A 21,401-nucleotide genomic window follows, 5' to 3' on the forward strand; every position below is an offset into this window, starting at 1 on the left:
CTTCCAACCCAAACCATTCTACAACTCCATAAGAACAAAGGGTTTAAAGGTTCAAAAACGTTCACGCTCCCAGATGCCACTGTAAGGGAAAAAAAGACATGTCCTGTAAGTCAGAAGTCAGCAATCTCTAGCACAGGATAGGGAGATGGCAACCAAGGGAGATGGTCCAGGAACAGAGCTATCGTGAAAGAGTGTTTGAGAGAGGCAGCAGCTCTCAACTGATGGCATTCAACAGGTTTGAGTTCGCTAGAAGTCAAGAACTACTCTCTCACATGGAAGCAAGACATCCATCAAAAAAGCACTTCCTGATTAAGTTTTCAGGTGTACTGAACCTGTAATTTAGGAAAGAAAAACAAAAGCTAGCATACCCACAGGGAGAGGCTAGTGACCTTAACTTGAACATCTCAAGTACGTAGGCAATTTTTTCTTATTAGCACAGATTAACTATTAGATTTGCAAACTGAGTGCTTAAATTTTCCTTCAAACCTACAATAACCAATTTATATTGCAAATATGGATTAAGAAAATATGCTGCTTCCCCCCTTTTTAAAACAAACATAAAATTAACAGCAAAGAGATGACAAGAGTTTTCTTCAAATGATACAGGCAATTTGAGGTTATGCAATTATACAAGTTTCTAGGCTATAATATGGGACCTCCTCAAAAGTCTGAGAAAAATGCTATGTCATCCAATTACCCTATTTCCATGGCATAATATGTTATCTGTAGCTTTTACTTTTAGCCCTTAATACTTTTACATTAAAAATCAAAAAACAAGAACACACTACCTGTAGTGTTTCTCTGCTAACATAGGCGATTTGCTGTTCTGACAGTGGTCCAGTCACTGAAATGAAAGGGAAAAAGAAAAAAAAAATCTCAAAATTAGGTAAGATACTGCCCATTCCCAATTCATACCTCAATTACTTCCATTCACAGTGATAGGATCTTACACTGCAAGCCCCTAAGTAAATGTGCTTAGTTTTTACCCCAGACCAACTATCCCAAAGACCACCAAACACTTTTTAAACTCAAAAACATCCACTCCCATTGGAATAGAAAGTACTAATTCCTTCCATATATAAATCTCATCATAATTACGAGGAAAAAGAAACAGAAGTAATGATTTAAGTACAACTCTTTCCCCTGCACAAACCCATTGTGTCCTTCTGTGGAAGGCTGGACTTCCAACTCAGTGACTCAGATCTGCAGCAAACTTTGTTCAGTTCCCTTTGAGCCCTGAGTAGTTCTTTGTACCATTTGTGACCTGCTCTCTCCCTCCATCCTTCTCAGAGCCACACGACCTGCTCTCTCCAGCTTCTCAGCCCTTTTCTGAAATGAGCTATCAGCACTGTTGCTCCTGGGCCTGCCACACCAAGCACCTTCTCAAACGCTCCCTGGGAGCAGTTTTTCAGCAGTTTCCCAAGGGAAGGAGGAGTCTTCCTCTCCCTCCAGGGTCCAACTTCATTCAAGTCTCTTAAAGGAAAACAAATTCTCAACAAATACGCAAACCAAACAGTGAACAGCAAGCAAGTCTGTTACTTGCCCCTAGTCACTGGACTTTGATCCTGAAATTAATGGGGTCTAAGACCAGGAAACACAGTCCCCACTGTAAGCTTCTCACGTTTTGCAGAGAAAACAAATAGAGAAGTTGGATGGAGTTTCTCAAAGGTTGCTGAAGGAGTAAGGAGTTAAGAATGAATCTAGATTGAAGAATCTAACTGCTAAGCTTCTACAAAACCGTAACATTAGTATCATGCAACATATATCTTCAAAACAAGTCTAAATCAAACTTCCCTTTTCTGAATGAAAAGCTCCAAATTCACACAAAACTATATATATTGGCACCCAGTGTACGTATAGTTAGGCATCTATGTATATTCTGAGAAATTAAATTCTGATTACTTTAAATGACATAAGGTTACAGAGGCCTATAGTTCATTTGGAATAAGAGTCTTTAGAACTCTTATAAAGATCAGAAAAGAACTTTCCATTCTAACTATCAGCAGAGAAGCCAGAAATCAGCTGCAAGGGAAACCACTCCTGTATGACATCTGTTCAGGCATTTATGTGGCATGAGCTCATTTCCTACTTTACAGGTGTTCCACATAACAAAGTCTATTAAACACGACATTTTCCCAAAATTAGCAAAGCTGTAAAGGCTCAACAAGGCCACATTCAAATGACTATGCCATGAGCATGGTGTGAACTTGTGAATTGGTGCTTGTTTTAGTTGCACCCAAGTTATATGTAAAGAGCTCTTTGAGCACAAGAGAAGATTCTCACATGTAAAATCTTCACAATTCCTCTCTGAAAAACATCACCTGGGAACCACAAAGCCACTACTCACAGCACACTCCTTTCCCACGTAAGTCTTAATTCCAGGGCAATAAAATCCCTCAAAACTGATGGTCTCTTGAAAACTAGCAATCAATTTACTAATGTCCCCATTATCAAACAGATTCACACACAGCCCTTGTTTCTTTGACCACTCACTGCAGCCAAGCCTAAAGCAAATATATAGGTCACCTTTGCTTTTCACATGTCACAAAGCCAGTATAAAAAAAAGGGTAATTAAAAAAGACCCTGGTGCAACTACTGCTGTACAAACATAGAGATGATCACTGTTTACAAAGGACATGAGCGTCCATGGCAATCAATCCACTTACCCAGGTTTCTGTAGGCAGCGGTAGAGACTATACTAAAACAAAGTTCAAAAGCTCAGAAACAAAACGGCTATGAAGTAAGACAGCAAAGTTCTTTCATTTTTACAATGTAGTATTGTCTAATTTTACAGTCTTTAAAAAGTAGTGATGGGTATATGAGCTACTGAAGGACAGAAATAGCTTCGGCTGCTAAAAAAACCCCCACCATAGCTGTAATTTTGTTTACGAAAACCAAGCCTATCCAATTAAGCAAAAACATAAGCTAAAACTGACCTTCAATGAATTATTATGGATACTAATTTTAGGATTCCTCCTCTCTAATTCCAAAACACTGTAATCATTTCAATTTTTGAAAGTAAGATATACTTATTTAAGGAATTAGTCTTGACATACCATGATAAATATCCTGTAGAGAGCCACCTCCACAAAACTCCATGCAAATCCATAGCTTGTCTCGTCTAAAAAGTGAATAAAACCATTCATTAGCTGTCAGATCTGAGAACAGCACCTGTAAAGGAAAAGTCAGAGGACTATAACGTCGTAAAGCACAACATAACAAGCTCTGTATTATGAAAAGTACAAGTCAAATAATGAGTATGATTTAATCTTTATGTGATACTTCACTGTCCAAATAGAAACTAATAAAATATTCAAAACTACTCTACTTTAATGAAGTAATAAAAACCAGTATTAGTGAAACATTCACACTAATTTTTTGTTGAAATACTTTTTTCTGAGAGTAGAAAGGAAACAGATGTGAGTTCTTATTTCTTCCTCATTTTCACTTTCCACTTTTTTCAGAGCATAGGAGTTAACACAAACAAACAAGAAACAAATGCAAAACAAAACACCCTCGGGGTATCTCTCAACTTCTTCCACAACAAATTAAGGGAAAATAGTGTTTTAGTCAATGCTAGGCAGAATGGAGTCCATGCTGTGGGTAAGTGCCTGCTCAGATGAAGTCTTTTCCTTCAAAAATACCTATGGGTCAGAGGGAAGTTATTTAGTTGTTCTTCCCTTACTAAGGGAATCAATTCAGCTTGAGTCACTATACCTCCACAAAAGCTGCTTTCTAAGAACAGACTGCAGGCTGAAAAATTCAAAGGTCTCTTCTATTATGGCCAGTAATTCTATTTTCACTTAGTAATTTTCACCGGTAAGACATGTGGTCACAAAATGGCATTTTGGAAAGCAGAAAATCTGGGACTTGGCTAGTCATTCCTGGCCATCAAAATACTCAGAGGGGAAAAAAAAATCACATACAACCACCTTAGAGCAGTCTGTAAAACAGGACAATCAAAGGAATGGCTGATGGTTGTTTTGCAGCTTCTTTATGAACCCTGGTTGTGGGTTTCCTGCATTCATAAGGCTCTGTTAGAACAGCTGAGACATTTGTGGAAGTGTTTTGCAAAGCAATGATGTAAAGTGCTGAGCTTATCTCCTGAGCTGCAAATTGTAAGAATTTGTCACCAGCAGGTAACAGCTAGAATAGAACTGTCTTTCTTGGATGTCCTCCCCTTTCACGTCCATAGTCTACACAGCCCTCAAAGCTACACCCCATCTGCTTCCTCTATGGGTGAGAAAGGTACTATTCAAACATTACAGAAGTTTTAAGCAATAGAGTTCCCTGCTGTTAACTGCATACATTTCTAGGGGTTAATTAAAGCATTGCTTGAAATAATATTAAGGCTTTCCACTGAAATAACTGATGAAAGTCAGACACAGAAGCAATATGACTACCTGTGAAAGAAAATAGAATTAGCAGGGGAACATGAGTGAGAAAGAAGCACTGAAAAGACATACACCTCCAAGTCCCTCATTTGCTTCCCACAATGATGCAGGACTCAAACAGGGATACTTTTGGGGGCACTGAGTTCATGAAAGCCACTCTTTCCCATGTGGCTGCATCCTGTTTGATGCCAACAGCAGCAGCAGTGTGGAAGTGGGAAGAAGCCAGAACAATCTCAGCAGCCTTGGGACAGCAGCAGAGCACTCACAAAGTAAGAGACACGAAGCAGATAAGTGCAGTAAATTCACACTTTTGCTTACTGGGCATTAACTTCCCAGTGTGCAAAAGCCCTACAGAAAAGAAAAAAAAACACGTAAGAGGATCAGAAGAGACGACTTCATCTCTAATTCACTCTCTAGCCTTTTATTACTGTGCCTAAGCACTCTGGGACAGGTGAAGATCATGTAACATTCAACATTAACACTGTACACAGTTGTCTGTTTCTGCAGAGCATATGGCAAGAGCAGCAAACAAAACAGACAGGACCAACAGTAGCGCTTAGTGTCTGCAACTTCACACCTAGGCTAACAGGAACACAGAAATCAAACTGTCTGAAAAATCCTGAGGTAAATGGAAGAAATCCATGGGGAACAATATGCTGGCAAGTGGCAAGTAAAGGATGATGGTATTTTTCTATTGTTCTTAGCATTGAAATATGCTTGGAAAACAAAAGGTCAGACACAAGAAGGTCTCTAAGACAGTGATGCAATTGCCCAGACAAAAGAGAAGCACTCTACCAATAATGAGGAGGGAACCAAGCAAGAGAATAAGAGAGTGACAAAACACACAGGATATTTACCAAAACTTAATTCTGGGTCTACAAAGGTGTATTTTGGTACTCTGAGAAGAGGGAAACTTTTTTTTTAAGGAACAAACAACCTCATCCTGAATACAGCACCAGGAGAAGAGGCACCATTTCAATATAAAAACGGTAAAGAAAGTTGAATGCAATAATAACATTTTTTCACAATCTATTTTCACATGAAATTTTAGAAAACCATCAGAAACAGCTTTTCATTAGATATACTAATCAATCCGTTCCTACTGTGACTAGTTAAAAGAAGCAGTTGTAAGACAACTGGATACATCTGTCAATGTTTCTACAATGCCAATAATTTCACCTCCAGAAACAAACATAAATGAAATCATCACATTCTGGTCAGAAGTTCATGTGTTAGAGAAACAAGACATTCTACTGAAAAAGATTTAAGAGATACTATATACACAGACTCTTCATACTTGTCATACTTCTCCTTAATTTTCCACTTACATATTATAGGTGTCAACTCATTTGCAAGGAAACATGACTACATGATCACTGAATGACTTTGCTAAGAGAAAAATTATTTATAGACATACGTTGTAATAAACAGAACAGATTTTAAGGTAAATGAAAAAAATATATAAAATTGGATAATACTTATTTGGTAAATTGTGTTTTGCCTAAGTCACCTTTTAGACCTGTCCTTTACAAGGAGAGAGGCATACATTTTTAAGTGAGCAAAAGAAACAAACTGTACCTGAGATAGCTGCCAAAATAAGCAACAATGTTTGGATGTTTACAGTCTTTCATCATAATGATTTCCTGCTGCACAACAGCAAAATCTTCTCCTGAAAAGCAGAAGGACAAGTATTTTCATTGGCCTTGGTTATACTCACATCTTAACTTTCAGCACGTTTATAAAACAAACATTCTGAGTAATTAAGACTAATTATCTGCAATTCTCACAGATCTATAAATTAGCTGTAAATCAGTATTTACTAGCAATAAGTAACTATATTCTCCTGGGACAGATGGACCTCATGTCTGCTGACACCCATTATAATATTGGCCATAGCTCTTTCTGAAGTCCTTATTCTCCCTGAGACCCCTCTGTGTGCATCTGCATATGCCCTGCCAATAGCCTGGGTTCTTAAAAACATAACAAAACTTTGCTATTTTTGGCCATATGCCCAATACCCATTAGCTCATCTTCCTGAGCAAAAAAACCCAGTCTTCAGTAGGCTGCTGCCGCAACTTTTCAGCAGACTCAGCAAGAATGTAAATTTATGGCCTGTGCATAACTTATGTCCAGATAAAACACTGACATAGGTGTAGCATTTACCTGTCTCACTATTCGGTACCATGGTTGCCCTGGTCTTTCTATAAAAGTTTCTTACTGGATGTGTACACTGAGAAAATCATGTATGAAACTGAAAACACAACTGAGACGTTTTTATTTTCCTAGTGTTATTTCGTATGTAATTTAAAGAAGGCAAGAAAAACATCAAAAGTAAGAGAATGATGGTAACAGATATTTGACAGCCTTCTTAATTTTTAATTTTTTTAAATAAATGCATGTCATGTGTTCTTTGTAGTTCAGTCTCTTACACTGGAACTCCTCTGAAATTTCTTTAGCCATAAGGGCAAATTAGAGCTAGTCTGGTATGTTATTTTGAAATAAGTTCTTCTGAAGTTTCTTTAGTTAGACATGCATAGTAGACAAAAAACAATTCATTTTTACCAGCCTCAAGGCCTTTATCGGTGGAACAAGCCTGAAGACCTAAAATAACCATTTAACTCCATGAATAACTTGAGACACTTAAACAAGTTGAAAAAACAGGAACATTCAAAGTCTGTTACAATTCTCCTTTTAGCACTCTGCTGTAGTGCACCTGAGCATAACTTAACTGGAAACCAAAGTGATTGTCTAAAAACCTGAATTAGACACTAAGCTCCTATGTATCGTCACAGTCCAAAAATCAATTCTCAAATATGACTGTCAAAAAATTTCAAAAGAAAAACAATAAATTCCAACAGAACTGGCCAATCTATGACCTAAGAAAATATGTTTTAAGTTTCTCCCAGTATATTAACATACTCATGACCTATCAACTGGGTTATTCATAAACAGAAAGGTGATGTTCCTGTATATTTTATTTAACTGATAGCAAATTTCAAATCATAAGCTGAAAGTTAACATCTATGTGTATTGCTGATGGCTTGCAGTATCCTGGCTAGACTTTTAAACACACAGACACTAAAGAACAGAGAAATTATTTTAACATACAGACAGGTATCCCTGTGAAAGTACGTGATTCCCTCAGTATTTGACCAGTGTTTTCATTGCATTCAAAATGAAAGTAGCATAAAGCCTTCACTCTCCCCCAGTCTGCAAAACTTCCAAAGAAAGCCAGTGCCATGGTTCTAGAATGTGGTCACTGCCTGTCTGAAGTTCTCAGTCAAGCCTCCATCACAACTGACAGTGACAACTACAGAGAGAAACCAAGCTTAGTGAGCAAACAGAGGGCAGCTACAGCACGTTCTCTGCGCACCACTCAGGCGTCCTAAGGCTGCCAAAAATATTTAACTGCAAGGAGCCAGTTGTTCACCCCCTCACCACATCATGAGGGCAAATTACCCCTGCTGCAGCACATCCCTGGGCTCTGCCCACAGCTCAGGGAATGCACACAGCATGATTCTCATGCTCGGCTTAGCTGGACTGATAACCCATGTCATGCATGGCCAAGGACTCCAGCAAATGGGAACTGACACAAAAAAACAAAGAAGGAGAACTAGACAAGAGCATCTGAGACCACACTTTTCAGTTTGAGTAAAAGAGGTATGATGAATATACACTTTTTGAACCACCTAGTAACAAACATACTGTCCGTACTGAATTTTTAAATGTGCATGCACTGCGAAAACATTTCTAATCAATTACAGAATTTTAAGAAAAGGGAAAAAAACTGTACCTTCTTTCCCTTCTTGCCTACATACACCTTAAGGATGATAACAGGTAATTAAAATATCACACACACAATATTAAATCTGGGAATGGAACACCGAAAGTTAGAAGTTGAACAAAAAGTCTGGATGTTTTACTCCCCAGATTACTGTCCTCCTGTTCAACAAGCCTGTTATTAACAGAACAGCACTTCCAGGCTGAGAACTGATCGGTAGGGCACACGTACTTTGTGAAATCACAACAGAAGCACTGTTCAGCCATTATTTCACCCTTCTTTTTATTTTTCTTCCTCTACTCTTTTTCCCCGATAAGTTCTTTTCTGCCTTGCTGTCTTCCTCATTTCTTTTGTTCCAGAGGTTTTTGTATCACATGGATTAAAAACTTATTACTTAAGACAGAAAAACCCACAACTCTCACTGAAATTTCAATCAGTTTTCATTTCACTGTTCTTCGATTACATTTTTCCTCTCACATCTTGCTTGTCATGACTGCTATTTTTTAGAACAGTGTATTCCTACAGCAAAAGGCAACAATTACCCCGTCTTTCAGTAAGTGGACTACATTGATTTTGTATGATTGTTATCTTAAGCACAAAAATATTTAGTTTTTGTGGTGTATTTCAATTAAGAAACACTTACCTGGTTCTAGTTTTATTACTTTAATTGCTGCTAGCTCACCCGTGTTGACATTTCGAGCCTATAAAAACAAAAAAAAAAGGAATATTTAGAGAGCAGAACACAGCAACCAGCTCTGCATTCTCAACTCGATGTTCTCTGACAACATGTAGTCAAAGAGCAGCTGAGAAACACAAGGGTTGAACAAAGAGAAACCACTTGTGGGGAACACTAGACAGCTAATTTGTACTGAGAGCTGAAGCTTTAGTCTGCTCAGGAAATTACAATGCCACACAACACTCCTAAATTATGCAAGTCCTCGACCGTGCTGTGCTTCCGTATTAAAATCCATAAACCAACCAAGCACTGAGAGACTGACTGGAAAGCAGGTCTAACACTCACGGGTCTCATAGCAGGCAATCGAGGCCCAAGGGGCATCAAGGGCTGTGCCCTGCAGTATGCGACCTCTTCCCAGACTCCCACCAGAGCAGTGTAACACTTCCTGAGGATTTCACTACATACCCCTTGGTCCTTACTCTCTGCCAGCAACAGCATCTTCCCCTTGATGCAAGGGTACAAAAAGCCAGCAACTAAGGAGTTAGGAAGCATTCCCCTCAAAGCATTCCCCTTGGATACAAAGCAGCGCTGAGGCCAACTGCAGCAGCAATGACTCAGGAGCTTCACTGCATTTTGTACGGGGCTCTGTCCTGCTAAGGCCTCTTTTCTACTGAGCAACCAAGAAAGTTATATTTTTAAAAAGCCATTAAGAAGCAACATAAATTATTATAATTATGATTTCTCTTCTACAACTGTTGCATTTGACTTTCTAATTGAAAACCGAGAAGCCATTTGCCCTGTGCTTTCAGATACTTCTGTGCCCCTGCACCCAGCCATGAGGAGCAGGCAGCAAAGCTGCTTCCCAGCACTCAAGCAGCAGCTCCTGAAGGATGCCCAGTTACAGCCTCTTCTCTCCCCAAGGGAGGCTTGTTACCCGTAGCTGCACTGCGCTGGACCACCACTGCACAGAATGCCATGCCCCCTCTAGCCCTTACACAGGGCACAGGCATGTGCTTACACCAGGCCTGCTTTTCCAAAGGCCAGAATTACAGAACTTATAAATGTAGCTTTTAAGCTGCTAATGGTCTATTTAAGTCATTTTAGGAACTCAAGAACTCACACCCTTTACTGACTGGCCATGAGACTCACCAAATACCTGTAAGGTACTGATTCTTTACATGGCAGCTTGAGACGTTGTTGTGGAACTAGAAATAGAGGGAAAAATACCCCTAAGACTATAAAAAGTAACCAAATAAATGCAGTGAGTATTCCTGTGTTTAGAGATCTACTCAGTTCATTCCTAGCACAGCTGATCTCAAACCTCTCACTATTCTTTGGTGCAGCAATGCTTTGCTGCAACACTGGGAAGTACCAGCATTTCCAATAATTTGCAGGCTGAGGGTTAGTGATAGATTCTGAGACTAATGAGAATACTGTAAAAGCCAAAGAGTAGTCCCAACCTGATTGACTATGGAAAAACCAGTTAAAAAATAAATTTTGTCTAGCAGCCTTCCCTGTAAGTCATAATTTGCCCACCCCACCGATGGCAGCAATGTCTCCATTAATCATTGGTGGAAAAAAGACATTAAGAAAAGGAGTTCCTTTTATCTGTACCAGAGAATCAAGGCAACACATGAGGAAGTTGCACCATTGAAGCATGAGCTAGGATTTTTACTCCTCATTTCTTTTCCTAACACATAGCATGAAACAAACACACAAGCAAAATGTTCATGAATCAAACAAACATCAGCATTTTTTAACCTCCAAGATAAACAAGAAAAACTACTGAAACTTTAACAAAGACCTATGATCATCAGGGAGTCTTGTTAATACTTACACAGTCGCTTCAGGGCAACTTGTACTAATAAGATAATCAACGAGATACGACTGTAGCGGATACAAATGGAGAGATCCTGAACTTACACATCCTGTGCACAGCTGCAACATGCAAGTCAGGATGGAAAAATTTCACAGGCCTCAGAAACATTGCTACTAATTTTTTTGTTTTATTTATTTTTAACAATACTATGTACAACTGTCAGTAATTTGTTTCTGTAACTGTGGCTCCATAGGTCACTACGTTCTGTGGCAAAAAAAGAAAGATAGAGGGTGAGATACTCATCACAAGTCTTACTTGGTGGTGGTGCCCAAAAGAAACTATCACTAGTAGACAGGCAAATCTATAGATACATCAGAAGCAGGACATGTAGAATGCCAACCAAAGAAACAGTCCAAGCAGCTGGCAGCCTTGTCAAATCTGTACTCCCCAACACCTCAGGGCTGATTCAGCCCCCTCCCATTGCAAAGGGAGTTCATCTTCAACGTCATGTTTTCAAAAACTCTTCAAACTGTCGTCAGGGAAGAAAAATTGAGTCTTTTCCCCTTCAGATTAGGCATTTCTTCCTTTCTTCAGCACCAGCAGCAGTGGGACTCTTTGGCCAGCTGGTGATTCTCTGGACCAGTATCTGCTTGAGCTTTGAAAGCCAAAAAGGAGGAACAAAACCTGATTCAATGCAGGTCACCAACACTAGGCTACCCACTGCTTCAGGGCATAGATTAAGAAGACAGGATTCCAAGTCAAGAATCCGATTAAGTTATAACTTTGTGCCCTGTTCCATTTGGGTTATCAGCACTGAAGGTGCTGTCAAGAGTAGGAATATGAATGGCCTTTGTTAATCCGAGTATATAAAAATATTATGCTAATTGTAGGCACACAAGGATTCCTTGCAAAGGCTAAGAATGAGAATGAGGTGCCTGTGACAGGTTTTACTAGATCTCAAATACCTTTGAAATCATCAGTTGTGAAACAATTACTCATCCGATCTCACATGAATGAGTGACTGAGAATGACTGAAGTACATAGTGTTTTCAACACCTGTTGGAGCTGGCTCCAACTCTGAATCTGGGGGTGCTTGCATACATACTACACAGCACCTCAGGATGTGGAAGACACTGCCTTGGGTTTTTATATAGGAAAAATCACACCAATCGTTTATGGGGTTTGAGACTGGAGAATCAATAAGTAGTAGTTGGGTGAAGAACAATTTCAAACAAGTACTTTTGAGCCTAAAAACGCAACCAAAATTTTGAAGAGGCTCACATAAGAAAACCCATATTAATTTTCTGTTTCCACTTGGACTAAAAGTGCTCTAACTCCCAGCCTTTGTGATATTGAGGTTTACAGCATCCATCCCTGTTTCCAGGAGCAGGATCCTTCAACCACTTCCTTCAAATGCAGATTTCACTATCTCAATGGGAATGCATTACCCAAGTTTTCTAGAGGCAAAGATTAGCCCACAATGCCCGCATCTACATGCAGGTACTTGATAAATGTGTAGAACATTTATATCCAATGTGTGCTCTAAAATATGATAGAAGAATCCTAATTCTATCAGCAGCTAAAAGAACTATACTCTTCCAGAGATCTAGATTGCCATCTGGGGAGAAGTTTAAAAAATTCTACCAACTGTGAAGTCAACTGAGAGGCATTGCATAATTAAACAGGAAATAATTACTAGTATCTCTGTAACAACAGCAGGATGACAGATAAAAATAATGTTATATAAAAAACTGCCACCAACAAGAAATAAAAGCTAAAAAAAAAAAGTCAGGCTTTATTGTTACTCTATTTGCAAAAATTAATTAACAAAAACGCTTCAGAATTGTAAAGACCTTACTATTCTGAAATAGAGAACCAAAGAGCAACGGAGTGAGGCAGTACTCTGATGTGCTCTAATTGGGAAACACCAGTCAAGCAAAAGATGTGCAAATGGTGTGTGCCTGAGAAGGAGAGGAAAGAAAAAAAGGAGGAGGAAGGATAGGATTTAGCACTGTCCCTAATATATTCCACTTCATAAGGAGACATCTGTGCAGCTGAACAAGTAGAGATGTAAAATCCGAGGAGATGAACCTCTTGACAAGTTTATAATTGTCCTTCAAGTGGAAACTGATAATATAAAGCATATAATGCTGCAACAAAAACTAAGCCAAAAAGCAAAGTAAGACAGCAACAACAAGGGCTTCTGTTTTTGACCACTTCCTGTGTGAACTGTTGAACAAAATGATTTCTAAACAAGTTACTACTTCATGGGATAACTGGTTCCAGGGTACAAACAGGCTTCCTGAGCCTGATTAGCTCTGCTCTTCAGGAAAACACACCCAAGCAACTCCCCAGTCCTCTTACTTCCAGCCCTACAGTCCTCCTCTTCAGCCTCTCTCAAACCCTCAGAACTCCCCTATCTAAAAATAGTTAGCTTCCAGCATTCTGGTATAAAGTGCGATACCACAACCCAACAGAGTGATAATTTTAGAAAGCAAAGCTTTGATAAAGTTATGTTAAACAAAAGGATCTGAAACTAAGAAAAATAAAAATCTCTGTGCAAGGCACAGACTATTGGTTAAGGAAACCACAGTCCCAGAAACTAGGCCTTGTAGTACTTATTCAGTGTAGTAAAAATGGGATGGCAAAACATCCACCTCCCTCTCTGTCTACCTGACAAGTTTCAGAAGCCAATTAATGCTGAATAGACAGAGCTTTCAAAACAGATATTTACTCCTAACAAAGTCATAAAAAGCTTCAAAAGCTGTAATGTCAGTCAGGAAAAAAGGAAGACTAAAAGCACACAACTGAAAGGCACAGCTTCAATATTTCAGAAGCAGCAAACTGCAGAAGAATCACCCCTGGATCACTCCAGGAAAGAGGACCAAGGGCACACACATGCAGAGAAGAGATTTGTGTGTAGGACGCTGCAAAATGGAAGTTCATCAAGATTCAGGTTCATCTGACCTGGACACGTTCTCTTCCAGCAACACATAGAAGCTCTATCAGCAACCAGACACTCCAAAACACGGATGGCAGCAAAAAACAGTAACAGTCACCAGTCTGGGTGTGTTTCCCAGACATACCCACAGAATCTTAAGTTTTCATCCTGAAGCAGTTGAGCTAGTAGATACATGACTTCCCTCACCAAAACCAACTTCCCCGCCTTACAGAGAGCCTGGAACTAAGAATGGCAACTTTTAAGAGACAGAAAAGTTTTCTTAAATGAGAGAATGATAAATGCAGAACAAACAAAATTAAGCAGCTACTTCATTAAAGTCTAGGAATATTTCCTGCAACGGAGCAGGACTGGACAGTATCCCTGTTTCACAACCAATAAATCATAACTCTTCTTTCACACTTTGTTGACCACCTTTCACAATTAAATTCTTTGGAACAGTGAAATACAGAAGCACAAAAGACAAAAATGACCTGCACAACAATATAATTAAAGGGATACATGAAGAACTAAGCAATCAGATAACACTTCACCTCCTACAACAAATTTGCACCAGTGCAAATTAGAATATATACACACTGTTGACTGTGAATATTTGATAGAGAGCTAATGGCATGAACAAGTTATCCATTACCTTTCTTGTGATGAATCCATTATCATTTGCTCCAAGGCTCTCTGAAAGCTGAACTTCGGTGGGAGTGCAGATAATTGTAAAAATATTGGCTCCAGCCAAAAATCCCACACTGGCATGTGAGTGCAAGAGCAGGACTCATGGCAGCAAGATTGGATCCATCTGATCCATACCCTCCTTCCCTTCCAATCTCTGTAGCTCAGTCAACACCACCAGTTCTTATGTCAAAGTCAATAAGCTTCAGAATAGAGACTCTACTTCCCTTCTTTTTAATAATTAATTTTTTAAAAAAACAAAACAAACATTGAAACCACGTCCTGTTATAGCTCAGTTCAACTAAAACGGAGTAAGGGAAGCAGATGCCAGTCTGGTCTGCATTCAGCTCCTCAATGTTTTGCCAGGAAAGCAGGTTGCAGAAGAGTCAGCATTTAGCAAGACTGTCAGCTTATTAGCAATAATCCCTACCTGTTAACAGCAGAAACACTTCCCTTCACGGCTCTCCCTGCTAAGGGGGGAAAACCACAAATTACAGCCTGAAGATCGAGTGCTTGGAAGCACTCTGCTGAAATCCTACCACTGATGAGCTCCATCATCTCATGGCTGATTTCAACTTCATGCAATTATTTCATCAACCACAAAGTTCACCTACAGGTGACAGGATGAAGGCAAATGAAAGAGGCTTTGCGAAACCCCAAATACAAGATAAAGCCTAAGTTCACATGTGGATGACAGTCCAGACTACATTACTACTTCTTTGCCACATTAAAAGTAACCAGCTTTCATTGTTATTTTTGGGCTACTTCCATGCTCCTCCACCTTGAAGACACCTTGGGCAAGACCTTGCCTCAAAATGAAACAGGCAATAATCCACATAGGAAAAAAGCACCTCTCATTTTCCCTACACTGTCCACAACCTAATCAGAAAGCACTTACCTCCCATCTAGAAGAAATAATTATAATACCAGCCTAGTGTGTCCTGGTCCTGGTATATCACCTAGTCCTGATATATCCCCTCCTATCTCGGCTGCCACAGGCAGATTGCAAACATTAACAAATCCACTCTGAGGAGGGGAGAGAACTTCTGTGCCTCAAAGGAAGAAGAGTCACAAGCAGTGCCAAACACTGGCCTCTCACAGAGCACCAAACTGAAGGTTACTGCAATGTAAGTATGATAATCATCAAGAAAACCTTCACAAATCCAATTAAACTTAACAGGTTTCAGATACACATTCAGATACATATTGCATACGCAAGTGTATTGCAGACTCTATGGTTAGAGGTAACGTCCTTAAAATTAAACCATACAGACTTGGTTAATTCATATCCATCAAAACCACATACAGAGCACGGAAAAAATCTGACTGACAAGGTATCACAGAGTCAATGTCACAGTTAAAAACTGCACAGAAGGAGACACGCATATAAAGGCACATCGAAGAACAGTTTGCAGAAAAACAAAAACCCAGAGCACAAGGCAAGTAGGCTTGGACAAGTAAAATATCCGCACAGTACACAAACACACCAAGAAACCTGGCAAGGTGGGGCAAGCAACACAAAACCCCCTTTCAATTAAACAATTAATAAAGCAGGGTGTTAGCACACTAAGAGCGCAGTAACAAGAGGATTTAGGTCTGAAACTTCCATAACATTTAAGCGAGATGAGATTAAACGAAAATCACCCCAACCCAAACAAGACTTCATTCTAGGCACATTCAATTGGAGTGAAAGGCAGCACCAGCACCAGTTCCGTGCACCTCAAATTGTGGAACGGCTCTACATGTTTCCCTACAGTCCTGCCTACCAGCACAAGTTTCCTTAGACACATGTGTACACCCACTGATGACAAAAACAGGCCAGAAGATGCTTGGAAAGCACACGGTTCAAGCAATGCTTCCACCAGGCTGCACATGACAAACTTCAGTTCTTCCCTCTGCTCCAAGACCAATCAGGAGCAGGTAACAACCAGGGTCATCCTACCCCAGGGAGAGACTGTCACATCCCAACAGACAAGGGTTCAACTGGATACACAAATAAGAACATACACTGCAAAATGGGGAAAACTGTCAAAGTACATTATAAAGTCCCCTAAATCCCAAACTTATGTTCAGTTGCTTTTGCCTTAGCTTTGATTTTCCTACGTTTGCTTAAGTTAGGACAGAAGCCTGAAAGACTGACCCTAGCCACACCAGTTTGCCCTCCGACCGCCCAGCCTCACGTTTCACACCGACACAAGCACAACACACCGGTATCGCACCAAGACAGCGGCGGGAGCAGTAGCCGGGACGGAGGGCCCCGTTCGCCTTTAGGCACACGACTTCAAGTGGCATTTGGGGCTGGAACCGAGCGAGTAAGCTTCCCACACCCCTACAGCCCCCGGCCCGCTCTGGAAGGGACCAGACCCTCAAGCTCCGCCGGAGCCGGCACCAGCAGCAGCGGCCAGGGCCGGCACACAGGAGCAGCGGCCAGAGCGGCTGCGGGGCGGCTCCAGAGCTGCCGGAACAGCGCCAGTCCCGCACACACCCGCATCTGCCCGGCTAGGACGCGACCGGGTGGGGGCAGCGGCGGCCGGGCCGGGGCGGGGGGCAGATCCCGACGGAGGAGGGGCGGCCTCGCTGCCCTGGGGAGGGCCAGGGGACGCCGCTGAGCGACGGAACTCCCCCCTCCCCAGATTCTGAAGGAAGAGGCCGGCCAGGCTGCGTGACAGCGCAACCCACCGCACTGGGGACAGAGGCGATTTCCCCCGCCGGGCCGCGGCGCTGCGCCCACCTTGTAGACGTCGCCGTAGGTGCCGCTGCCGATGCGTTGGATGAGCTCGAAGTCCTCCTGAGGGTTGCGCCGGGACAGGTCGCACACCCTCCCGCCCCCGCCGCCGCTCATGGTGCCGTCGGACGCCCCGCTCGGCCGCGACCCCCCGGGCCCCGGGCCGGGGGAGGAGGCGCGGAGCGAACGCGACGACACCGAGCGCTCACCGCCCCCCCACCGCCCGCCCCGACAACATGGCGCCCGCCACCGCACCGCGCACGCGCGGGACAGCGCCCGCCCCCTCCACCCCCCCTACCCTGGAGACACCCCCGCGCCTGCGCGCCAGGAGCAGGGTCGGGCGGGGCGTCCTGCGCGTGCGCGGGGCCCGCGAGGGCATCGCCGGCGGGGGGAGCGGGGCCGCGGGTTCGGGGCTGGCCGGAGCTGACCTCGGCCCGAGAAACCAAGACGTCCTCCCCTAGGGCAGCGCCGGCTTCCCCCGCGGTCCCGGAATGGGAGCCGCGGTCCGTGTGCGGAGCCCGCGGGCGCAGCGCTGAGGACCCGCCAATTCCCCAGACCCCGTACCCGCAGCCGGAGCCCAGGGACACCGCGGTGCTGTCCCCGTGCACCAGGGACCGACCACCTCCCTGGCCCTGGTGTCCATCCCCGGCTCTCCAGCTTGGGACGCGGCGTTTGCCCGCGCCTGGGTGCGTGGGAGCCCAAGGCTCCCCCGTCCCGGTGCACAAAACCGGGAAGCCACTTGTGAAGTAAGATACAACACGCAGGTGTACTCCCGAAATGCCAGGCAGTGTAAGGATTGCAGGAAAAATTGTTTCCAGAGTCGGGAACACTGGACTTAAAGGTACATTAATCCTATTCAAACACTAGGCCGGAGGAAAGATGCGCCCCCTGCTCTTCTCAGGACTTGTATAATTTCTGGCCCCCCCTCTGTGGGGCTTCAACATGTCTTCGGACTTACCTTTTTCTCGTGTAAAGGAGTGTTTCTCTTGAATGCAGGAGGAGAAAACATCTAAAACTCTCTCTGGGGAAAGACATCTTCTAGGCAGGAAAACTTAAGTGAAATGCCATAATATCCTTGAAGTAAAATATTCTGGAAAGGGTCTTCTACCCTTACACCACAGCAATCCTAGCGTTGTCCAGTTGCCCGTAGTCTCCAGTGGTGGATCCTGCGGGAAATCCTGGGGCCCTTGCTGGCTCCTGGGAGGTGTCTGCCTTTCCCCAGCAGGACATGGGAAGCACACATTATGGATGTCCCCACATCTGCACCGTGCTGTGCATCTGCCAGTCCCCTGCACACTGGCACAGCCTCTGCACGCCCATCCAATGCACTCTGGTTGGGCAACATCTTCCTCTCATCTGTGGGACGGCTTCCTCTTATTTTGTAACTTTTTGGAGCATTGTGCACACCCCCACGAGATGCAGCGTGTGCCCTCTCTCATCTTATACTAATGCTGGCAGTGTATAGACTTTCAGTCCCATCTTGCACACAGGTTTCCAGCACAGAGGAGGCATGCGGGTTCCTGCTCCATCCCTGTCTGTGCTCCCCACCCACTCTGTACCGGGAACAAGCACCAGACAGCTGTGGGAACCCTTCTCTCCAGATGCACGGCCCCTGAAGTTGTGTGGTGAGTGGGTCCTGGAGCACTTCTTGGGCTCTGTGCCAGCGAACCAGGCACAGCTTTTCCTGCTGCGCTTCTGCTGCCAGTGACTGATGAGTGAAATAAACAGAGTGGGTGAGGGGGGAGCTTTGGGCACAAAAATGCGCCATGTGCTTGGTGCCCCTGCCTGCCTTGCCAAAGATGTTGTTGTGGGGTCTTTCCTCTCCGCTGAGGTGTGTTGGGACAGGGGGCTGGGCATTGCCCCATTTCAATGTGTGATTACCAGAGCAGAAAAGCAGTTGAGGAACTCGAGCTCTGGCAGGGGATACCTGTGAAATTGCATGTTGTCAGTCGTATGTTTGTCCCTCCAGCCACCCTGGGCCCTGCATTCCTGTCCTTGGCTTTGTTTTTATGACCTTTGCTCTCACAAGCAAAGTGGTCTCAAACCTGCCAGATTCAGGTTGAGATTCAGGTGTCAGTAATGTTTCCTGGCACGTGACCGAGGTTTTTGGGGTGCACTTTGCTGCTTTCTGCCGCGGAAGCACTGACACAGGCAACAGGCATAGATTAGCTGGACAGAGTTCCTACAGATGCTCCAAGAGCCAATCCAGGGGGACTGGGCTCTGTGACAAGTTTAGGAGTAGCAGCAGCTCTGAGTGAGTTATAGAAGGAAATGCCAGAGAATTAGAGCTGTCCGGAAAGGCTAACAGACATCCTGCTGGGGAGAGCCGATAACCTTGTCACCCTACTGCTCTTGCCTCTTCATTTCTATCTCATTAGAGGGGAACTGGGTTACAGTTGTTCCCATATTATGTTCTTGCCAAGTTCTGCTTTGGTAGAAATGGTTATGAATGAAGCAAGCAGGATTGTTTTCCCCCTTAAATCTTGCTTTCTATCCATGGCAGCTGCCCACTCTTCCTCTGCTCTTCTAAAAACACCCTGGGAGCATCTGTGTCCCTTGTCTTTGGTAAGGAGAAACAGATGGAGCTGTGAGATGTGCCTTCCACTACCTTCAGAAACAGGTCAGATCAAATTAGTGTCAGGCATAATTTGCTTTCCCAAAGCCTTGAGAAGACTTCTCTTGCTTTCTTTTTTTTCCTCCTATTCCTTAGCCATGGCTGTGGTAGGACAGTCAAGCCATATGCTGCAAAGAGGCAGACTGGGCTCCTCTTCAACACCGCTCAGGAAGGTCAAATTAATTCAATAAAACTGCATTTGGGTGTTAAACGTTATTGTGAGAGTTCAGTCAATGCCAATTACTTTAAGAGTTCTGGTTCCTTCAGGGATCACGAGCCCCAGCTGCAGTCAGTGACACTCCACAGGAACAAAAAGTATCCTGCTGAGGCTGGATGCCTTGTTGTTTCCAGCTGTGCTTATGACATCCTGTTGCTAAGGCTCCTGCTGCTGCTACTTAGATCCAAAATGCCACTTTGTGCTCTACAGCCCTAAATCCTGGCCACTGCTTGAAGTGGGAGCTCTGGTTCTTCAGCCACCACGTGTTGGCAGGCTGCACCTGGCTCCAGGTGACACCAATGCAATTTGTCACAGTTGGAGACCTCTTCCCACCTCTCTGGCATCTTTCTGTGCCAGACTAAAGGGCAAGGTACTGCATATGCTGGCGCTGTGGAGGGAAGGTGGCCTGTCCCTTTCACTTGTGGGATTGGAGCTGCTGTGAGAGGGAAGGTGTCCTTACAGGTGCCTGTTTGAGCCAGGTGGGATCATACATGGAGGCAGACAAGTTCTTTCTGGAATGCTGAAAGCTGCCTTGGTCAGGGTAAGGGCTGCACTTTTTGTCAGTCCCAGAGCAGGTTGGTTGTGCCCCAAAAGAAGTGTATGAAGGAAAGTATAAATTTAGAGGGCCCAGGTGGCTCCAGATGTGGGAGGTCCATGTACACAAGCTCCATACTGCTACACCCCTGTTCCAGAGGAAAGAGCTAAGCCTCACACTTTCAGGGGTGACTCTAAGACTGTAATAAAGCAACAGTACAGCCTGGACATTTTTCCCCTCCCCTCAAACATGAGGCTTTTAGGTTGTACTTCACAAAAAAAAAGAAAATAAAACTTTCCAGTGTGATGTCAACAATCTGAAGATTTGGTTTCTTCTATGCTCTCTTCCACTTTTAACAGTTCCCCAAAGCAGCTGTCCGTTCCCCAGCCCCTCCTGACCTCAGACAGCATCTCCTTAGTACCACTTCCTTGCAGCATCTCATGTCTGCTCCTGTCTGTTCTGGAACAGCTTTTTGCTGTTTGCTTCCCATTCAGCTGAGCAAGCTCAGCTCCACCTTCTGAAGCACCCAGCACCCTTGCTCAAGGAGGGACACCCACGCAGGATGAGACCCTTTGCACTGTATGCCCAGTTTATTTGTAAGCAGCTGCACAGCCTTTTAAGAGCCTTTTAGAGGAGCTGCCTCTATGGTGTCACGCTGAAGATCAAGGTGCCAGCAGTGACAGCTCATGCTGGCATTTGCTCTGCAAAGAACACAGAAGGCAAAAATGGCTTTTTTTAGCTAACTGGTGCCCCAGGGCAGCAATGGCTGCAGGGGTGAGGGAGGGCACATCTCCGTGGCATTTGCCAGATGGTGGCCCTTTGGGAATACCAGTTGGTGGTGCAGCATGTGGCAACTGGAATCCAGCCAGATCCCTGCACCACTTTTTCCTGTCTTTATTAACCCTGCTCCACTCTTGCAAAAACAAAGCCTGTGTGAGGTCCACCCTGACTCCTGCCTCCTTCCCTCTCTGCTGCAAGTTCCATATTTCAGCCAGCACTGCCACTGTCCAGCACA

The 21,401-nt window shown here is 43.5% G+C and overlaps 1 protein-coding gene across 6 annotated transcripts in view; it reads right to left on the reverse strand.

The window, feature by feature from the left end:
• Window positions 1–17,245, reverse strand: part of MAP4K3 (mitogen-activated protein kinase kinase kinase kinase 3) — a 74,993-nt gene extending 57,748 nt beyond the window's left edge. For 4 of the 6 annotated variants that reach the window (XM_027697055.1, XM_027697053.1, XM_027697051.1 and 1 more), the window contains exons 1-5: window positions 17,027–17,157; window positions 8,819–8,876; window positions 5,973–6,063; window positions 3,057–3,121; window positions 789–844 (exon numbers count right to left, since the gene is read on the reverse strand). In XM_027697055.1, the coding sequence (XP_027552856.1) occupies window positions 789–844; window positions 3,057–3,121; window positions 5,973–6,063; window positions 8,819–8,876; window positions 17,027–17,137 (381 nt within the window). In that variant the 5' untranslated portion in view covers window positions 17,138–17,157. Of the gene's footprint in view, window positions 1–788; window positions 845–3,056; window positions 3,172–5,972; window positions 6,064–8,818; window positions 8,877–17,026 lie in introns of those variants that run through there. The other 2 variants (XM_027697054.1, XM_027697056.1) reach the window with 2 other exon arrangements.
• Between the last annotated feature and the right edge of the window lie 4,156 nt (window positions 17,246–21,401).

This window comes from Neopelma chrysocephalum, unplaced genomic scaffold (genome assembly GCF_003984885.1).
Source record: "Neopelma chrysocephalum unplaced genomic scaffold, ASM398488v2 Primary Assembly neopelma1_117, whole genome shotgun sequence".
NCBI lineage: Eukaryota > Metazoa > Chordata > Aves > Passeriformes > Pipridae > Neopelma > Neopelma chrysocephalum.